This window comes from Clinocottus analis, unplaced genomic scaffold, assembly GCF_023055335.1.
Source record: "Clinocottus analis isolate CAN_PGR_092001 unplaced genomic scaffold, fCliAna1.0.p SCAF_8, whole genome shotgun sequence".
Classification (NCBI taxonomy): domain Eukaryota; kingdom Metazoa; phylum Chordata; class Actinopteri; order Perciformes; family Cottidae; genus Clinocottus; species Clinocottus analis.
The window spans coordinates 6,825,227-6,847,114 of record NW_027176240.1 but is presented as its reverse complement, the minus strand read 5'-3'; the positions used below and the strand labels follow the sequence as shown (position 1 = coordinate 6,847,114).

Here is a 21,888-nt window from a genome sequence, read left to right as displayed (position 1 = left end):
CACACAACAAGCTGTCGACCTGCAAGAAGAGATGACTGGTCAGCTCTCTGCAAAGGATGACAAAGTTCAACAAATGGAGGTAGAGATCAAGCTCCTCACTGAACAAAATGTCAACCTGCAAGAAGAGATGACTGGTCAGATTTCTGCCAAGGATGATAAAGTCCAACAAATGGAGGTAGAGATCAAGCTCCTCACACAACAAACAGTCGACCTGCAAGAAGAGATGACTATTCAGCTCTCTGCAAAGGATGACAAAGTCCAAGAAAAGGAGGTAGAGATCAAGCTCCTCACACAACAAACTGTCGACCTGCAAGAAGAGATGACTGGTCAGCTCTCTGCAAAGGATGACCAAGTCAATCAACTAGAAGAGAAGTTCAAGCTCCTCACACAAGAACACGCTGACCTTCAGGTCACCAACCTGCACCTCAAGGAGCTTTCCCAAAAAACGGATAAAGAGAAGGCAAAGATAAAGAAGGAGGCAGAGCAGAAGCTTAAAAATGAGAAGAACGAGGAGGAAAAGAAACAAAAGGAGTTGGAGAAAAAACAGAAGAAGGAGAGGGCTGAGAAGTTGAAGAATGACATCAAGGAACTGAAAAAACAAGCAAAAGAAAGGAAGTTGAGGGTGAAGAGAGGTGAGACGAGTACGGTGGAAGAATAGAAGAGAGAGAGAGAGAGAGAGAGAGAGAGAGAGCACTACAAGCCCCCCCCCCTTCCTCCCTTGCCCCTCCCCCTTCCCTCCCCCGTCATCTTTTTTCTTATCATTACCTTCTCCCTCTAAGATTGTGACACAATTTGAGGATGCGTTGGAATGGTGAAACAAAAATGACGGACTTGATTTCCTGACTTTGTTCTCACCATTACCTTCTCCCTCTAAGATTGTGACACACTTTAAGGATGCGTTGGATTGGTGAAACAAAGATGACGGACGTTATGTCCTGACTTTGCTTTCACCATTACCTTCTCCCTCTAAGATTGTGAGACAATTTGAGGATGCGTTGGAATGGTGAAACAAAAAGGACGGACATTATGTCCTGACTTTGTTCTCAGCATTACCTTCTCCCTTTAAGATTGTGACACAATTTGAGGATGCGTTGGAATGGTGAAACAAAAAGGATGGACGTCATGTCCTGACTTTGTTCTCACCATTACCTTCTCCCTTTAAGATTGTGACACAATTTGAGGATGCGTTGGAATGGTGAAACAAAAAGGATGGACGTCATGTCCTGACTTTGTTCTCACCATTACCTTCTCCCTTTAAGATTGTGACACACTTTGAGGATGCGTTGGAATGATAAAACAAAAATGACGGACGTAATGTCCTGACTTTATCCCCAATACCTTCCCCCACTAAAATATTTACACAATTTCTGTTTGCATGTTGACCACCTGTTTGTAGGGTTTTTACTCCGGGCACTCCGGTTTTCCCCCAAACTCAAAGACATGCAGATCCAAAATAAAACCAAATTCGAATTTCAATTTTAATTCAATGATTTAAAAATTATTTCACTGACTCCCATAGTAAAAAGTACTTAGGGCACACGTATAAGCCATTACAATGATTTGTGTCTTGATGGATGTGATATCCTGACTTTTTTTCCTCCCCATTACCTTCTCCCTCTAAGATTTTTACACAATTTCTGTTTGCATGTTCTTCACCTGTTTGTAGGGTTTTTACTCCGGGCGATCCGGTTTTCCCCCAAACTCGAAGACATGTAGGTCCAAAATAAAAACAAATAATAATTTCAACTTCAATTCAATGATTTAAAAATTATTTCACTGACGCCCAAAAGGTACGGGCCACATGTGTAAGCTGTTAAACTGATTTGTGTTTTGACGGACATATCTTTTTCTCACCATTACTTCACAGTTTGAGACTGCGATGGAATGATAAAACACATACAAATAAATAAATAAATATACACACACACACACATATATATATATATATATATATACATAAATATATATACACATACATATATAAATATATATACATACATAAATATATATACATATGAATATATATACATAAAAATACACACACACACACACACACACACACACACACACACACACACACACACACACACACACACACACACACACTTTGGTTTGGGATTCTTCCGTGGCATCATTTAGCATGACTAAGCTGAAAACCGTTCCAGCTTGCTAATGATCCCACATTAATGTCCTCCGACTGGAGACCTTCACATCCCTCCTGCCGCAATAATATTATTAATACCGATGTATTTACTCAGAATGATTTTACACGCTATGAACTTTAGGCCTGAAACCAAAATATGATGAGTTCCGTTACTGGGTTTCATACTAGCTGGAGGCACAGGGGACTCTAATCTACAACATGACACCATCCCACAGTCGTCTGGTAAAAAGGACAATAAATCGCAAATACCCTGTAGCGACATAATAACTTTTCCTCCATCAACTGAAGTCACGTGATCACGCCAACAGCTGGATGCACCACAACATTAAAGGACATTTTGTTCTCAGTGATGAATTCCTCCATCGTTCCCCATTTCTTTTGGCTTGGTCTCCTGCGACAATGACATATGCGTCTGGTTTTAAATTGAACGCCTCCTTGACAAAATCCACACGTTTAAGAAATACAACACTGCCGCCCGCAACCTCTCAGAGGGCGCTAAAATTACAGTGGCAATGTGGGGGCGTGATTGTAAGTTCCATAAAGAGGTCATTAAAAAGTGCCAAGATGTAGAAACCTGCAGTGTAGAACAAAAGTAACACATCAGAAGTAACTCTAATTACACTTTGATAAAATTATCAAACTTTAGGGCCTATGCCTCATCAACTTTTTCTCTAAAGAGAGCCTTGTTCAGAGAGACCTGTTTCCTGTCAGCGTTGCTGTTCTTGGCAACGTAGTGCAGATGGGACTGATTTCTGACAGACCACACACCATTTTAAAAGGGTGGATGGCGTTTATTTTTCATGGAGGGGCGAGCGAATACCTCTCAAATGGGTCGAGATATTTGCACAAATTAAGTTACCTATACATTTGGTCATAGTCTCTGGCACTCTACCCTTTCTGAAACGAATAAATACATAAATGACTATAGTTCTGATCAGTTTCCCGGCTTGACCTTGACATGATAGCTTCTGAGAGGTTTGCAGCTGGTGCATGCAGATGTGTGCAGAGACGAACGTGAAATCAAACAGGACATCATTAAGGCAATGTCCTGAAAGACCGCATGTGTCCAATACACGTGACTCTCTGTGTGTGCGTGTGTGCGTGCGTGTTATACTATAGCACAGCAGCAATCAACATGGCAGATGCATGTTTCCTGGCTTGTACTGTGATGGTGCAGCTGTTGATTCAGCTGGAGTGTGTGTGTGTGTGTGTGTGTGTGTGTGTGTGTGTGTGTGTGTGTGTGTGTGTGTGTGTGTGTGTGTGTGGAGGTGGGGGGGTAAAAAGACTGAGGGAACAGCGTGGACGGAACAGTTCCCACAAGACACAACAGTCATAACTGAGTTCATGTTCAAAACTTGAGTGCTAACTTGTAGCTAAAACCCCATTACACTGCGGGGCTAACGCTAACATGTGCACGGTTATGAAAGAGCAACATGCATCAGAGTAAAAGCTCTTCTGTGAAAACATTGACTGTCAAAATGTTTTTCGAGACTCCACGTCTTTCCCGACTGCTTGAAAAAGTTTAGTTTATATGCGTTTTGATAGTAGTAACCTCTGTATTTTGACATCTCACAATTTCATGCCAACCAAATATTTCACCTTCATAGTTTTCCGTTTTCCTATTTTCCAAGTGTCGGAGCAGCGAAATACAAGATGCTACGGTGCTATAAAGCAAATGAAATAAATTACGCCTGGCCTAAGATCTGAGTGCACTGGCATTTATACATCATGCCTGGCATTATTTACAGAGCCACAACTCCTGGGAAAGAGTGATGGAAAGGGGGTTCAAGGATGAACTGCAAAAGGGTTCAAAAGCATCCTTCACATCCACTCCGAGCCCCTCTGTGGCGCACAGTTATCATCTCAACCAGCCTTCGCTGTCCCGCAGCTCAACTTGTGCGCAGCTCTCCAAACAGCTTAGCGGTCTGTGCCATGATTTGACACTCCCAACAGTTCTCAGTCCAAAACCTGTGACGGAACTGTTCACTGACGCACGCTTCAAGGAAGTCATTTGCAGAACTGACAACAACCTTGTAATACCAGACTGATAGCAGTGACATACCAGCGGTTTAATGAAATGCAAAGATGAAATAGTGGGAGGGAAGAGGAAAATGTGAGATAGGAGACCAAAACAATGCCTGAAGAGAAAAAAAAGGGACATGAAACTGGCAAGATTCCCCCCATGTGAGCTGCAGGGACTTCAGCACAAGGTTCATATCCCAGCTGTGGCACCCTCCTGTGGTCCCGCTTTGTCTGCTATCCTCTTAACTTTCTGTCCAAGTACATGAAGGGGGTTATTACAAAATGTTGCTCCGGACACAGAGGAAGTCCAGCAGACAGTGAGTAAGAGGGTTTTATCGACCACAGCCAGCGGGTCTCGGGAGAAAGCGCGTAGGTTGACCGTTTTATGTTGCTCCCGTCAGCGACTGAACTCCGAATCTCGCTGCCGAGGCAACTGCCAAATGTCCTTCCCTAAGCCTAACATGTAAAAATGTGTGCGCCAAAACTTGACTCACGTGAGAGAGAGAGTTGATACACATGTACATTGGTCTCACTGTGTGTGTGTGTGTGTGTGTGTGTGTGTGTGTGTGTGTGTGTGTGTGTGTGTCTGTGTGTGTGTGTTTATGAGTGCTCATGCAGAGCAAAATGTTCACTGTACATGAAGCGAGATGAGCCTGTCAGAGGAAAGAAATTGTGTGTGCGCGTTTTGGACGGCGAGGAAGCAGCCCAACTAAGAGTTTCCACTTTCATCAACTTTAAGGTATTTCACACACCTCATCCATTTTCTTTCAACAATACGGTTCCACAGACTCAGCCCGTGTTTATTTTCCTGACTTTAATTAGGCATGTATGGCGATCACGCTATCAGAGGGAAACTATACTGAGTTATCCAAATGGAAATTCTACAATAACAACATGACTTTAGCACTCCTCCTTCGCTGCGCTTTGCCGGCCTGCCAACCCAAACAGCTGCACACTAATTTCTAATTGACAATTTAACCGCTAGTAACCACTGTTTCTTTGAAAGTTTTGAAAAAAATGAAAAATGTGACCGGCAAAGTCAATACACCAACAGCTGGATTTTGTCCGAATAGCTTTGTGGAGCGAGGTAGACACCTTCACTCCTTAAACATTATAGCTACATCCAAACCAAAAGAGGTGGAGACAGATTTAGAGAATATCTAGAGTCCCTGTTAAGATTCCTGGGAGGAGCATCTGAAGGCGCCTGGTTTGCATTACTTGCTTCAGGGACAGTTAAATTGCCTTCTTCTTTGACAGTTAACACAGCTCCCTAACCTCCAAAACCAAATATGGAGAAAAAAAGCATCATTTATTTCATTACAGGCCATTAACATACTATGGGGGGGACTTTAAAACATTCAGGAAACTGGATTTCAAACAAGACTGAATCCATTATAGTGCGCCAATAATTAATGAACTACCAGCTGTCAAAATTAAATTAGCCGTTAACTTTGTTGAAAATGAGATTTCTTTCTTTTTCAGCACCGTGTGATTAGTCTCCATTCATTCTGATACGGCACACACACACACACACACACTTTCTCTCAAATACTTGAGGTTCAAGTTAAACAAATGGAGCGGATATCAAGGTTAATTGTTTGCTAGTTCGTACATTCACAGTCTCATCTAATGTCGGTAATCGCTGCTTTCCTTCATAATGGTGCTTTAAAAGAACGGTGTGAGGATTAGGGTTTGCAACATTTTCTATTCATTGTTTCACAGTGATTAAGAACCTGAAACTCTGACAGATAATATATTCAAATAGAAAAATCATACCGAAAAAAAACACAATCTGCAATCTTGTCCGTGCAGTATAAAAATTAAGAATTACTAATGCAACGGATCAACAAGCATATCAAAGTTTCTGATTGGCTAATTGGGGACATTTTCCTTCATGATCAGTGTTACACATCGTGTATATCGCGCCAGGTCTGCTCAGGATTAGTTGTAGGAACAAAAAGAAAAGTGACGCTAGCATCATTAATGAACAAAATTATTTAATTGTCAGAGACAATGAAATAGCTTTAATAAGCTAATCCTTGAGGCAGGACATTCTATGAAAGACCCTTTAGGAAATGATTACCAGTCGCACACGCGACTGATCAATGAGCTCTAGAGACACAACTGGAGCAAGTTTGAAAACCGTTCAAGATCACCGAATCACATCCTTGTTTTTTATTGGATGTAACGAAGCTATGGAGCACTAACCAATTAAATCAGTGACAACAAAAAATGTCAGTCTCTCTCATTTCAAATATGAGGAGATGATCTGGTGTATTATGGTATATATTATGCAAGTGAGAAAGGCCCACTGGTGTTGTGTCAGCTGTGTTATAGGATCAGAGCCCCGGAGTGATTCAACGTCATTGTCGCTGTGTTGTTGTAGTTTGTTTAGGTCCGTAATTACAAGTGACTGGATGAGCACTTGACATCTCCTCCCTTCACCGAAAGAGAAGTGCAGCCCAGAGGGCTTGAAAACAACCTTAAGATGAAGCAAGTGCAGACTACACACTCACCTTCTGAAAGAAATCCTCTCCTCCGTTGACTCTCCCCTCAGAGGCAGCTAGAGTGAGACAAAGAAAGAGAGAAAACACATTCTTGAAACCACACAAAGCTCAGTTCTACATTTTCTCTTCTTTTGAAAAAACAAACAATGTAACCTTTACGCGGCCAAATCACACACAGATTATCTAATTGCCTTAAAGTGTTACAATGTCGTCACACAGATCCGTACTTATGGTGGATCTCCATTTGTTGGGATATTGGGTTTGGCGCGGTTACCGATACTGCTCATCGGAAAATGTTCCGAGTCATTTTCCATAATCCCGGAGATTGGATACAGCTTCTGTGTGACAAATTGATGGATAAAGTGAAACTATTTGGAAGTAGACGTTAGTTAAGTATTTTATCCCACACTTCGGTCTACTGGTGTCTATTTCGCACTTCTTAAAACGGCTTTTACGCTTTTTTTCGTCTGTCAGCGTACTGTACACTTCCCACTCTGGGAGTGCGGTATCTAAAAATCTTTAAACTGAACTGCCAACATGAAAAAATAAATGAAATAGGCGATGAGGGTTCTGGTATTTGAAAAGTAATTTTTGGGTGAAAATGCCAAGAAACTCCCTCAGCTGACAGCGGTCCAATCAATGAAGCGAATCATGCCTGTAGTCCCTCCAACACATCTGCAAGTGCTTCAAGCTGGAGCTGCTGTGTTGATGCCGAATACAGCTCTGCTCGGCAAGGAGGATTATCCTGTTCCTCGGTCATCTGAGATGACGGGAACAGGATTTGTTGCCGTTTTTTGGCGAAAGATTTGTCTAAATGCTATTTCCGTGCGAGACATATAAATATAAAAAGACTTTTAACAACAACAACAAAAAAAGACTTAACTTACAGAAAATTGATTCGCAAATGTAAAAGTGATTCATAAATTCCACAAATAAATAATATATGAATACATTCAATTAATTCACAAATAAAAAGCCTTTGTAAATATCTTTCGAACATTTACAACTTGTACGCTTAAGTCTCAATGTCCCAAAATGCACTTGTATCACTCGGCCATTTTGTCATTCCGCATTTCAAAGTAAGAGCATGTAGTCATTGTATGGAGTGTTTCTTTTAAATTTTTTAACCAGCAAAGAGTAACATGCATTTATTATTCTATAATTGTGACATAACAAGTATCAGAGCGTGTTTATTTGTTGTATGTATATTTTCTATATTTGATTGAAAATGAAATTTACAAGGACTCTCGTCGGCAACTATCAGGTTCACCTGAATATATTAAATTCTGCGTGTGAAAAAGCAAATCACAAGCATAAGATTGAGATCGAGGTCGGTTCTTTCTTACACAGTATGCAGCGTCCGCAGCGCACACGGCAAGATGTGAAAGCTGGGTGTGAAAGCCATCGTTATGACTTCAGCCATCAACACCACATTTCAAAGCACAAAAAAAAAAAAAGAAAGAGAAAATGAAAACCCTCAAGTACATTTGAATTTTCCACCAGAGTTGTCATTATGGCCTTTGGCGATACATCGTGAGTATTTAACACATGCTTGTACTTAACGCAGGCTGCCCAGTAAACGCGTGCAGAGCGCCGTTTATGAAGCCATGGAGACGGACAGACCCTTGGCTCAACAGGCGAGTCCTTTTTCAGATGAAATTTGTGTACATCAAACGCTCAGCACCCGATTACACCGATAACAGATGAGTTCTGGCTACTCTTTGGCTCGTTGTGCAAGACAGAATGAAAAGGAAAACAATATCTAAGAAGGATATGGATTAGAAACTAATGGCCAATGTAGGCTAGAAGCATTTCAATATACATTTTCATAAAGCGGTCGCAAAAATGAAAGAAACACTCCCACACCCAACTATAACCCTAAATCACTATACTGTGGAGCCTCAATTTAAACAAGACAATGCCCAATTCAATACTTCAGCCACAAAGTAAAGCAAAGGAACAGACACATCCAAATATGTCAATGTTTTCATCACTTCACCTGCTTTGGAAACACAGTTTCACTGTCTTGACTTCAGCAGATGGAGGGCGTCACACACGGGGAAATAACAGAGTTGCTAAAGCAACGTTGGATGCCGCTTTAGTTTCAAGTCTCACAGATCTTTGTTTATAGTCGCAGTCCTCTCTCAGAGCGACTGGTGCTCATTGGGATGCACTTGGCATACAGCCAGATGCATAAATGGAGAAGACAGTGGAAATCACATGCAGCTCACCGTAAACACTGAAAAGAGTTAGGGCTATAGTTTTTTCTTGAATCACACATGAAGAAACATTGAATCTACAATGTGCTTTGGTTGCATTAGTAATGTATTATGTAGGAATGCCAAACAGTTAACTGACGTTGATGAAACATGATTGCGAGTTGCATTTTTTGCCGATGATGAATCCAGCTGCTCTGTATTTACACAAAAAGAAATATATTTGGTTATCTCGATAGTAAGTAGAAGTGTTTAGATCTAATATTTAGTTGCGATAACATTCAGCTTTGAAGTAGAATGACTAAGAACAACTGTCTCCTTTTAGGTGGCCTGAAGTTGTCAAGTTGATGAAAGACCCCGTTGCTGCGAGCGTTTCCTGAAAGAACTAATACAAACAAAAAGCAGAGCAGCAACATCTAACAGACAGTTTCAGTAGACGAGTAGGAAAAAGTCTCATGGTGCTCTTTTTCTCTCTGGTGTTCTTTTATCAACTAAATGAAAGTAAATCCCAAAAGGTAAAGTCTCTTTAAGTGGCCAATTAAAGAGTTGGATTAAAAAAACAACATAGTAAGCCAATTAAAATACAAAATTACAAACAAGTTATAATACTCTCAGTAATGTTGTTGAACTCTGGATTCTTTTGATCATACAGTACATCCCAGCGTACGCTTCCTCGGAACTGTTATTAATTTGTAAACTTACTGGATATGTGACAGAGGTCTGTTATTCCTCAGAGAAAACATTTACCGAGAAGGGAAAAGAAAAGCAACCTGTGCCGTGCGTCTGCCCGACTTCTGAGGATGCTGTCAGGCAAAGTGACAGATGGGACTAGGAGCAGCTGCAGCTCCTGTGAGGCTCAGCAACTAGGGCAGGTAATGAGACAACAAGCCATGTGCAGGTAGCACTGGCAAAACTATATTTATAGTTCAATACATTACATATTCATTCCACATCAAAACCCATTTCCAATAGAAACACTAAATTACAAAGAATTACATACAATCTCTTCTTCTAAACACATGCACATCCAAAAGAGGCATTATTGTATTGGAGGTGCTGATTTTTTTGCACATCTCCTGTAAGTATTTATTTCAACGTCAGCAAAAACAGCACACAAGGTAGATATAAGAAATTGTTTGCCGTTACCGAGTTAGCAGTTTCACATTTCAATGCATTTGCACTTGTCAAAACTGAGATGTCAAACAAGGTCTTATGACACGATTCATGAGACAAAAAAAAAACAAACATGAGATATACAGGGTGTTTTGGGGTCGTTTTTCGTTACCTTGAAGCAACCCAAGACCAACTCAAACCATGCAACAGCATGTTTGCCACTTGAGCCGAGAGGAATTTGATATGGAACACGAGTGAAAAGATGAACCATGTGAGCACAACATCCTGTTGGCACACATGTGGTGTGTAAAGCGGCCGTGGGAGAACTGGGAGCAGAGGCAAGAGGGGTGCAGCGGGGTGTCCCGTGAACTCTGGAAAATACAATATAGATACCGATAGTCTCACCCGCTCATTCTAAAACCGCACTTTTAGGTTTCAGATACGTAGTGGCTCAGCTTTCTAAAAAAAACAACTTTTTTGATTCAGTTACTTGAGACATTTGTAGCTACATGGAGGTGCTTATGCAAGCAGACAGTTTCTCCATTACCACAAGCACTCGTCTGGTTCAAGACCTCTGAATAGAAGGTTAAGTGTATTGCATGATGGAAACACAACTGCGCAAATGAGACCTTTGTAGGTGGGATTAAGAGCGAGGATGCCATCATCCTGTGTGAGAGCCATAACTGTGATGACAAGAAATAATTGTGAAAACTCTGCTTCTTTCTTTGATTGACATGAAGCATTAGAAAAAAGTTGGTGGGAAAGAAAATGTTAGCAGAGTCGGAAAATTATACTGATTATGATCCTTTTTTTAATTAGTTTTTTGACTGACACTTGCAGGTCCAAGGACTGCGATGCTAAATTGGTGGAGCAGATATTGAATTAGCTGCTGCTATAGTCACCACCCACTACCATAGCTTCTTTAACGAAGAATGATGTAGACAGGACTAATCAGGCAAGACAGTGATTAGTTTAAGAAAAGAAACGCTCGTCTCAAACAGAAAACTTTATTGAACATGATGTGACTGAATAACTAAAACAAATGATTATAAGGCTAATTCATTTCAAACCATTTAAGATGGTTTTTCATCCTCTAATCCACTGATTACAAGTTGTAGATCATTCATAATCATTCATTTGTTATTACTTAGTGGCAACCTTTTTAATGCAGTCAGTAAACCACCAAATCAAATTATGGTGACTCTCAAATTTACAATCTAGCATTCACAATATTCACATTTGTTTGTGTGTCTTGTAGCTTTGATTTACCAACAACATTGAATCTTTCACATTCGTCGTGGTTGCCGTTGTCAAATAATTGACAGGCATTTTACCACAAAAATGCACAGTTCGTGCCTTTGACAACCCAGAAAGCTATTATTTTGTCTGCCATCCGAAAAATCCATTTCAAATTATAGGCTTTCTTTAAGACTGATCGGACGTTGAAAACAACATCCCTAATTTCACATATTTTACTGCCTTTAGCAGCTCTGATTTACATCGACGAGGCCTTGTTTCCGTTAGTGCTAGAATGGTCTAATGGCGTTTTCTTGGCCCAGGTTATGAGAGGACAACACAGCGCTCCTCTCTTCCAGCACAGCAGATTGTAAAGGCATCACAGCTGAAAAACAACACGAGACTCCTGAGCACACATCGCATGTCGCTATGAATTGTCCTCTGGCGTTTCTTTTAAATACGAAGCAAAGAATGAATTTAAAATAGATATCTCAAATGTCTATTCATTTGACAAGGTAAACATGACAGTTAATCAAATCAACACCCTATTATTGTCTCCATTTAAGGGCTGTAGCTTATGGGTAGAGTGGTCGTCCTGCCGCAAGGTTCACGGTTCGATCTCCGGTCCACCCATAGTTCGCATGTTGAAGTGTCCTTGAGCAAGACACTGAACCCCTAGTAGCTCCTCTGGCGCTTTAACAGCAGTAGCCCATTGCTTCTATATTGCTATGGGTTAAATGCAGAGACCAAATTTCATGTACATATGTAAAATGTAACATGGAAAATGCCGAACGTAATAAAGTAAAAAAAAAAAAGAAAGAAAAAAGAACCACTGCACGTAAAGAACTGAGAAGTTGCAGTGAAAGCCATAAAGGACTCGACGCTGGCAGAGTGAACGAGGTCTGGTATCCATTATTTTGTGGAGAGACTTGAACTTTCTGGGATATTCCGCTGTTTTGACACTGAAGGAATGTAAACAGTGTTGACTTTTACAGTTATGGCTTCGATCCACACAACAATCAAACAATCAATAGAAACACGGGGCATAACAGGCCAAACCAAGACATCTTGATATGAATATTTTCACTACTAGATAGTTTCAGTCCAGGTTTAACAGAAAGGTGAACAAATCCTCAATGGCGTTCCACAAACAAAAGGGCAAATAACTCATAGCTCCAATGTCAGCCAATATCCATTCATTCAATAACCACCATGTAAAAAAAAGCAGGGGAGTTAATGCACCTGGTTAACCCAACATTTGTGCCATGCCAGAATTATCAAGCGAAGTCTATGAAGTCAGAAGGATTTCGATAAAGACAAGAGCTTTTTAAGTAACAAAAAGCAAGGAGAGCCCCTGAAGGCACGGGCTAAATCTCTAAATTTGCAGAGCTGCTTACACAAAATCCTCTGCACTGGCACCAATCACAAGAGGACTTGAGGTGAAACTTGTGGCGTTCACTAAAGTATATGCAAGCATCGCAATGAGAAAAGTTATACAACTCCTGTTTCACTAGGATAGGATTTCATAACAAAATGACCACTCCGATCGGGGAAAGGTTTGGCGTGTCAGTCCACCGGCGGCTCACACGCCTTTTAAAAGTGAGACAGATGACTATCAGAGCCAGACCTCTCAGCTCTCGTGACGATGAAAGAACTACATTTCCCGTATTTTAGGAAGCGAGCGGAAGAGCGTGATGTTTTTTTTTTTACGCCAGCTCTCCAATGTCCTTCTCTCCAGTGTGCAAAGCAGCTCCCAGCTGATTCAACATGCAGCTAATGAGAAGAGGCCTCCGGGAGCCGAAGCACAACAACAACGCACACGCAATGCAGCGACCTCACCGGGTGCTCCCATGTTCACCGATAAGGGAACACGTGTATTTGTAACGTACGCATGGGATGTCGACATGCTGGGGTGGAACAATTTAGCAAAACAAATATCCAACGGTGATTATTTTTGGGTGCAACTGCAATTCAAATTGGGATATGAGAGGGAACGATAACTTTTACATTATTGTCATTTTGATTGAAAAACAATAACATGATTGTGGTGTGGATTTTTGAGGGGATCTGTACCACTCAGTGTAGTTTTCTCAAGTCTGTAGGATACGATGTGTTTTGCTGTCCTACTTCAGGCCCGACTAAGGCGGGATCATTTTCATTTCCATCTAGATTCAGATAAGACATGTGTGGTTAATAAATAATCTGCAATTAACAAGCATTTGTCTCAGATTTTGTAACACCAGATGTTACAGCGAACAGTTAATGTCAAATGTGACTATTTGATGCATCAACAGCTGAATCAGTATCCAAAATAGTTGCATCACTCATTCAGGGGGAGTAACATTTATCCATCAACGTACATGTGATCTTTTATTCTTATTATTTTATCATGGCATATTTCCTGGAAGTTCAATTGAGGGTTTTGATGAAAACTACGAGCCGGGAATGTCCAACTTTGGCGAATCAAGTGATTAACTACCAGATAAATGACTTCATCACATTGCAACATTGCAGAGTGTTCTGATTTAGTGATTTGCTTGCAACGTTGCCCGTCATCCAGACATAGGTATTCAAAAGGAATAGCTTCCTTTTTGTGAATGATGCAGTGAAATCAGACAGGTGACAAATCTATAATGTCTTACAGTATACATCTATGTATCACCCACTTCTCTCCCTCACACAGTCATTTTAGCAAAAAAGGCCAGTTGACAGGTTAATAAGAGGTTCAGACTATAAAGAGAAGCCGTGCATTCAGTACAATCAATAGTATTCAGCGGGTTGCTAAGGAGTGACGGAGAGGCTGTCCTTACCCATCAAGCCTAAACACCTCACTTCAAAGACAGGATGTTTCTACAAGTGTATCACCTTGCAACTGACACACAGTTGGCAGTAATAGGCTCGACATCTAAAAGAAAATAGACAAAAACCAACACTTAAGTTTCCCTGTGAGCTGCTTTGGCGTACGTGAGACAAGTTGGCTACGAAACAAAAGCTTCCAGCTCTGAGAAACACTTAAAGCAGCTTCTCAGTGGCAACTAAATCACAGAGTGAGTTTACAATTACAGCAGAATCGGCTGTTTTATAGGAGTTTTGACGTCAACACCGCCGGAGAAGCATCCCCAGCTTTTGACAGCGACTTCTTCATCTACAGTATGTAAAAAGACAATTGGGAGGTTTTTTATATTTTGTGATATACCTTCTTCTAAAAATCCTGCTTTTTGGGATAAAGTATCATGTGAGATCACTTGTTGAATGACTAGTTGCTTCTTAACATTGAGTTAACAAATGCTATGGCTACTTGGAAAGTTGTCTGTGAAAATAGATGGAAGGCTTTGAAGCATTAGGAACCAAAGCCTTTGAAGAAATTATGTTACACCGCCAATTTTCTACAAAATAAAAACAATTATATATTCACTTATTTTTCAGCAATGTAAGATTTAATTTGCTTCTGGTTTGAAGATTCATTTCAAGTAATAATCCTTGAATTAAAATCATTTTGTGTGTTATTTATTGTCAAAATTCTTTACATTCTGTAATTAGATCTCAATACAGTAGTTTTCACAGGAAACGATGCAGCACATGATTCAGGATTCATGTTGCTTTTATTGCATCTAATTAATACCATCTCACCGTTACCTTCTACTGAAAAAGGGATGCAATTATTTTGGACTGACATCTTAATTAAAACAGGGGTTTGTTTGTCGTATAAAACCGCACACAGGAGCCGAAACAAGACCTGAAATCTTAAGGAGAACATGTCAGTTATAACTCCTGCACCGTGCAATAGTCGCACTCGAAACGGCTCCTTTCTCATCTCAACTCCTGCAGGGTTGCCAAGCAACTGTGCTATCAAATATATGCACTAAGTGCCATATGTTGCGGTACTTTCCCGCCGACAAAGACGACACCGGGCCAGAGAAACAAGACTCGGCGACCCCGAGGTCACACGAACGAGAAGGTCTAAAAATAATTAGAAACAGACTTCGAGTTGTGTTTTTTTCCCCTATAAACAGTCCATTATGACCTCACTTTCACATTTTTATTTACACAAGAGGATCTTTTCCGTCCAGGAAATAATACATTGTCCTAGACCAGCATGAAGCTGCTGTTGGTAACATGTTTGGGTTATCATCTCCTCCGTTATCTCGCCTGTGTGAATGCTGCCAAGCTATTACCTAACGCTGTACATTCCTAGTGCCTGGTATCTCCTAAGTTAGATCCCCCGCGGAGCGAAGGGAGTCAGTCTCACTTAACTGGCTGAGAGTGGCACTGGGAACATTACATCGGGATGTTGGGAAATCATTGACATTTCACATTCATCTGCATGTCAGCCATAGGGTGAGACACGTCTGCTCGGAATCAGTGCAGAATTTTAGTGATGGGGAATTATTTCCTCAATTACTCTACTTGATGACTCAACCTCTGGGTTATCTCCACTGATATGACCAATCGGAGAACTTTATGGGCAACAGAGCAGCTCGGAGGAAATGAACATAATTCAGTTCGGGTTTTATATGAAAACCCTGCCCATGGACTCACTCCTCCCCTCCCCCCTTCCCTTTTGTTCAAGAGGAGAATATTCAGTCGTCTGCCAGGATTCGATCAATAAGGTCCTCTTATAAAAACGCTTTCTCTCAATCAAGGCAAGTGGAGAAAAGGCAGATTGTACTGGATGTTGAATGAGGAGAGAGAACAACAAACCAAAACCCAAGGTTCTCCAAAGATAAACACTGAAAGCTCTTGCGGGGGGGGGGGGAGTGGTTAAGGTTTGGTCTGTGTGTGTGTGTGTGTGTGTGTGTGTGTGTGTGTGTGTGTGTGTGTGTGTGTGTGTGTGTGTGTGTGTGTGTGTGTGCATTTATGCGAGTGTGGTGAGTGCGCACGCGTGCGGGATAAGTCAAGGGTGCCCCCCCCCCCCCCCCCCCCAAAGAAACGTTTCAAAAATAGCAACCGCGAACCAGACAGAAAGGGTTGAAGAAAAAGAGCTTTGAGGGACGTAGAAAAACAGGTATTCATTTCAGCCCATTTACAGTTCCAGAAGCTCAGAAATGGGTCACGGCACTCCAGCTCCACTCGAATGGCTGAAATAGGACTCCTGGTTTTATTTTCTTGAGTAATGAATTACAGGTTTTTCCGCCGACTGAAGCTCAATTATATTACAGCTCCTGAAAGCTTCATCATGCCCGGGATGAAGGAATTCAACGCGTAAGCAAAGTCAAATAGAATTGTTTAATTGTATCAGCATGTCTCAGTATGAGTGAAAGGGAGGGGGAGAGAGAGAAAGAGAGAGAGAGAGGGAAAGAGAGAGAAAGGCAAAGAGGCAACTGAGGAAAGTACAATGAGAGGAAAAAGAACAGCTGGAGCTAGCATGGCTAGTAAGCTAATATCAGAATTTCTCAAATTTAAAACGATAAAACTCCATAATCTTATTTTAGGAGTGAAGGTCCTATTCAGTCATCATTGTGACGGCAGATAAACAAGCACACAATGAATACTTCCTAAACAACCAGTCAATTGTAGCCTTTCCTTCAAATTGACAACTGGAGAAGCTCGCTCTCATTTCAAAAAGGTCAAAGTTCAATCAGACTGACCCAAATTACTGACAGAAGTGAATGCAGCACTACTTTGATGAAATTCATGATGGGAAGATTTATTTTGTAATACTACTCTTGTTGTGGTCCACAGCTACACAATACAAACTGCTGCTGATTGTTGTTGCGGCTTTGGTTCCTTCACAACCCGCACACAGACATTTTGTACAGAATCCAGTCAGAATCTGGTTTAAACATCACAAATCTCCAAATGACAGATGTCAACCTCATTTCAGGCTCAGTCTATTGTTTTCCACTATTCATTGCGTTTTTCCTAAAAGCTAATCTGTGCAAGGTTTTCTCTCAAAGTTTCCTTCTCATACTTTCACATCAGACTAATCTAACGCCATTACATGAAAATGAGTTTAAAAAACATATATATTTTTCTTGTTAACTATTTAGGGAAAAAAGCAGTTCACTACATTATCCTGATAATCATCAAAATACACTTAAAACTAATACTGAATTTACTTCCCCTGACATTTAGTCAATAAGTAATTATATTGATTGTGGTACAGAGAGTACATATATGCATCTTTTTTATAATATATTTAATAAAAAATACATATTTTTTTGTAAAAAACATTCAAACAATCTTAAATAAGTTCTCTCTGCATAAATAAAAGACAAAGTAATACAAAGATTCCATACATTAGTATGTTTTCTTACATAAATAATAATTCCAGTTTTATTTTTTTATATTGGACTCTAATTTTCACTTCCCTCCCATAATACTGACCAAAGGGGCTTTTTTCAAGTCGCTCATGACAATATTCTCGATTACCCCAAGAAGGAAATTCACCAACTGATCAACTTATTGTGTTGTTTATCCTAACCGTTGACAAAAATCCGCTAACATCCCATCATGATTATATTCAATTAATTGTACAGCAGCCCAATCAACTTTTTAGCCACCAAAGTCCAAGAAACAAAAACAAGTGTATCTGATGTCTGGAGTGTTTTCAATCATAGTCCTGCCTTGGTTCAGTTGGATTAGAAGGTGAGGGTTGTGTTGTGGTTTTAGGATGAAGACCAACAACTTCACAGTGGATCCGATGGAAGCTTGAACAACAGAGCAGTGTTTGAATGCTCAAGAGGGAGCAATAGAAGGGGAGACCGAGAGAGGGAGCGAGGCAGAGAAAGCCTGCAGCACATTCCCCATAAGACACTCACTTCCTGTCTGAGAGTCTTACTCAGCACCCAGGAGGAAGAGGAGGATGAGGCCCTCACACATACTCACCTCATTATGTGGGTATAGAAGCCAGAGAAATAATTCTCCAAACAATAAAAAGGGAAAATACGGAAAATCATAATTACTTTTTCACTCAAGGGCAAATTTTCCCCCCATTCTCTGGGGAGGAGTTTCCACTGGCCTCCAAATTAACATATTCGTATTTTTTGGTGTCCTACAAATTAAGTTGCGTGTGAGAAACGTCTCAACACATGTTCAGAACAACCAGCATTAGCATCCTCTACACAGAGGGCATCGGGGGACGTCGCGGTACCTCTTCTGTAGTGATAACATTATCACTGCATACCGAGAAAACCTGCAAAGGCCTTTTGCTTTTTGCATTATCATAAACCGCAATAGAGTTTTTGTCTCCATTCTGAGACAAAGCCACCCAATAATAGTCTGCAGTTTGGGAACAGGAACACAAATTAGTTCAGTGATGAAAATGATTCACTTAGCCTAATTGCAGGCTGTTGTTGCAGTTACTCAGCAAACATGTTGTTAAGTTGTGTGCACACACTGGCTCAGCAGGGGGCCGCGCTCAGTCACAAACACCACTAAACTCATCGTAGCCGGAGCTGGGAAACCTCAAATTGACCCATACGCAGCTGAATACATCGCTGATGTGTGCTTTGAAAAAAAGGAATGTGGAAAACCTTGTTTCACTAGGTTTGGTGGAAGAAAATGTTACATCTTTCCCACACTTGCCCCATGTCTCTTAACTTTCTAATGAATAGTTTAAAAAATAAAATAAAAAAAAAGGTACCCGAGCTCTCTTCCACTGTTCTCTGTACACATAAAACTATCTTTCAAGCCTGTGTCGAGGCACCCGAGCCATTAACTTGGGAGTTCTATTCTGGGGTGCCAACAGTACACCAGTTAAACCCAGATGGCTGGCAGGGTGAGATTTTGTTGTCACTATACACTATTTACTGATGTAAGCCCAGCAACCTGCAAGCCTGCCAATGCCAGAGACAGTAAATTTGTAATTGCTAAGAAGTCAACAATTTTCCATTTTCTCCTGATGCGGATGGTGCCAGAGATGGGGGCGTAGAATACTGCGGATCCAAAGAGCCGGTATTTTAAGTGCGTACGCTGGGATATTTTTTCCGGTGTGGAGACATGCTGGTCAGTGAGTAACATATTTTAACTGGCACAAGGTGCTACTGGGTCATTTGTATTGCTCAAAATGCATGTACCCCCTGAATGTATGGCTCTTCACCAGTCTGATGTCCCACTATGACCCCTTATCCTGAGAAACTGGCAGCCAAGCAAAAACATTGACAATTTTCCTGACTAAAATCTAATGCAATTGCCATTGTGGGCATAGACTTCACAGGCATTGGGGTAAATGCACTTACAGGAGATCTGCTGTCTTTGGCCATACCTTAAAAACTATAGCAAGCTGTCTGCCATATCCATCAATCAAACACTGAATAACATGCTGAGGATGAGATAGCTGAAAATATGCTGAAAATAAAAAGGACATTAATGCATTTTTTCAAACTATTTCAGAAACATGTATACATAACATGCATCAAATAAATAGGACCAAAAATACTATTTATATCAATGTATCTTGTCATCTGCTCAATTGGTTATTCCGTTGAAACCTTTAAAAATATTGTATATTACATCCAGAAGGAGAAAATTGAAGATTGATTTCACAACCTTCTATGGAAGCAACACATCACATAAAATCATTGAGCATCTGCCATCATTAAAGCGGTTCGATTGCCCTTCAGTAGGTTGTGATTAAACATACATCAACCAACCTATTAGCCAAGAGGTCGACGACAAAAGCATGTAATCTGGCAAACATACATGTAATCTCTAATCATAGCAATTAGCTCGCTTCTTATCTAAACAATGTCAACACAGAGAGCAAAGTAAAGACTTGATCAGACAATTATGAGTCGGGTACAATGGACAACACAGGAAAATTGTTGTTTAGTTAGACTGCAGACATAAAAATTGAAACTAAACTAATTAAATAATTGATAGAATCCTTATATTTATGCTGTCGTAACATTTTTCATCATTTGTTTTGAATTAGAACGGCAAAAATACATTTATCAATCGAATAGTTGGTCAACAGAAACTTTAGGAAAGATTATATTCATAATAAATGTATTTGTATTGTAATATTTTATATTAAATATTGTGTGGTTCCAGTTACTCCAATGTGTGGATTTATGTTTCCGTTTTATAATATTCCTTTTATGAGCCGCATATCTTTGGTATTTTGACTGCTTGTCATAAACAAGACATTTAAAAGATGTCACCTTGGCCTGTGGGAAGTTTTGATGAGCATCGTGTGACCTTTTGTAGGTTAACCTATCTGGCAAATATGATCAATTATAAAAATTGTCAGTTGCAGCCTGAAAAAAATTCAAAAACAATACTTAGTTTTTCCCAAAACAAAGCGCGTCCCTATTATTTGTGCAGTGTATTTATTCATGCATCTATCAATTGTTTTTTTCTCCACTATTTGAAAAAAGAAGCAATAAATCAGTGTCTCTGTCTTTCTCTCATGAGGTGTAAGAATGTGTTATCCATAATGCATTAATGTTTAGCATACTGTGCACAAGTGCAGCTCGCAGCAGTTAAGGTAAAAAATTAACCACTGACATAATCGTTTGTAAAAGTGTAGGTTGCTGCTGAAACAGATGGCATTTTCAGCTCCACAAAAATATGCAAAATAGTGGAGGAACATTACTTGGATCCAGTGAGAAATGTAAACGCTACGCTTTGTTTGGAAAACAATCGCTGCATTTTGAACCCTGTGGCTTTTTTTTCGGCCAAGCACCCTTAAATTTCCAGGAAAGAGAAGAATAGAGATACCATCACAAACAAATAAAACACAAAGTAAAAATATATACGGGAGTTCCCAAAAAATGATTTCATTAGAGTTCAGATTCTGGCCTTCAGAACATGATGTACCACGTCAAATTCTGCAGCTCGTCTAATCAAAACACAGCCAGATGTTCCAGAGATCTGACCTAACCTGAGGCGACTAAAATACCCTTAGATTGGAGTTTGAATTTACATCTAGGGCTACAATCTCTGAAACAAATCTAGACTACAAATGTAGCTTTTGGTTCTCATGTGCAAAAACTCAACAGATGCTGCAAAAACTCAACAGATGCTAACGACTGTGTAGCTTCACATAACGCAACCAGACATCCTGTATTAGAGGCCAGAGGCCAAAGGTTAGAGCAGTTTCACAGTTGAGACACTGTGGCATTTAAACCTGAACCAACAACTGACCGGAAAAACTAGGAGACAGATGAACTCGGCAGCCGTTTCTACTCCCACAACCTCGCCGCAGTGTCACCCGTGATGTCATGATGCAGCGGTTGGGAAACAAGATGTTGGCAGAGATACAAGACTGCACTAACATAATGATAAAGCCCAGGTAGACTGGAGAGATTTACCACGGCACAAACAGACGTAAAAACACAGGCACTTTTAGGACGTGGCGCACGGTTTGTCCGGGACACACTCAGATTTTAGGGCCGGCCTCTGGTTAAGTTGTTTTCCTGGAAGAGTTGGGAATGACATGGAGCTTTGAGGAATGTACCGAGCTGCGAGGCAGCAACCGGGACATTCTCAAGGGGAACTGTGTCTCTGTGTGTGTGTGTGTGTGCGTGTAGGATAAACTTACATCAGGACTAGACGCTCACTGATGATGTCTCCAAGAAGAAGTCACAAATTTAAATCACTACTTAAAACATTACAAACGGACAGCTTTCTCCAAGTTACAGTGATACAACCAAAAGCTTTACTCATCAGACTGCTAAATCACGCT

At 40.5% G+C, this 21,888-nt stretch overlaps 1 protein-coding gene across 1 annotated transcript in view; it reads right to left on the bottom strand.

Annotated features, from left to right (window-relative positions):
* LOC137780187 (protein bicaudal C homolog 1-B-like) overlaps positions 1 to 21,888 on the bottom strand; it is a 59,087-nt gene that overhangs the window by 35,781 nt on the left and 1,418 nt on the right. Inside the window, exon 2 of the mRNA XM_068568583.1 lies at positions 6,703 to 6,749. Coding sequence (XP_068424684.1) covers positions 6,703 to 6,749 — 47 coding nt within the window. The remainder of the gene's footprint in view (positions 1 to 6,702; positions 6,750 to 21,888) is intronic.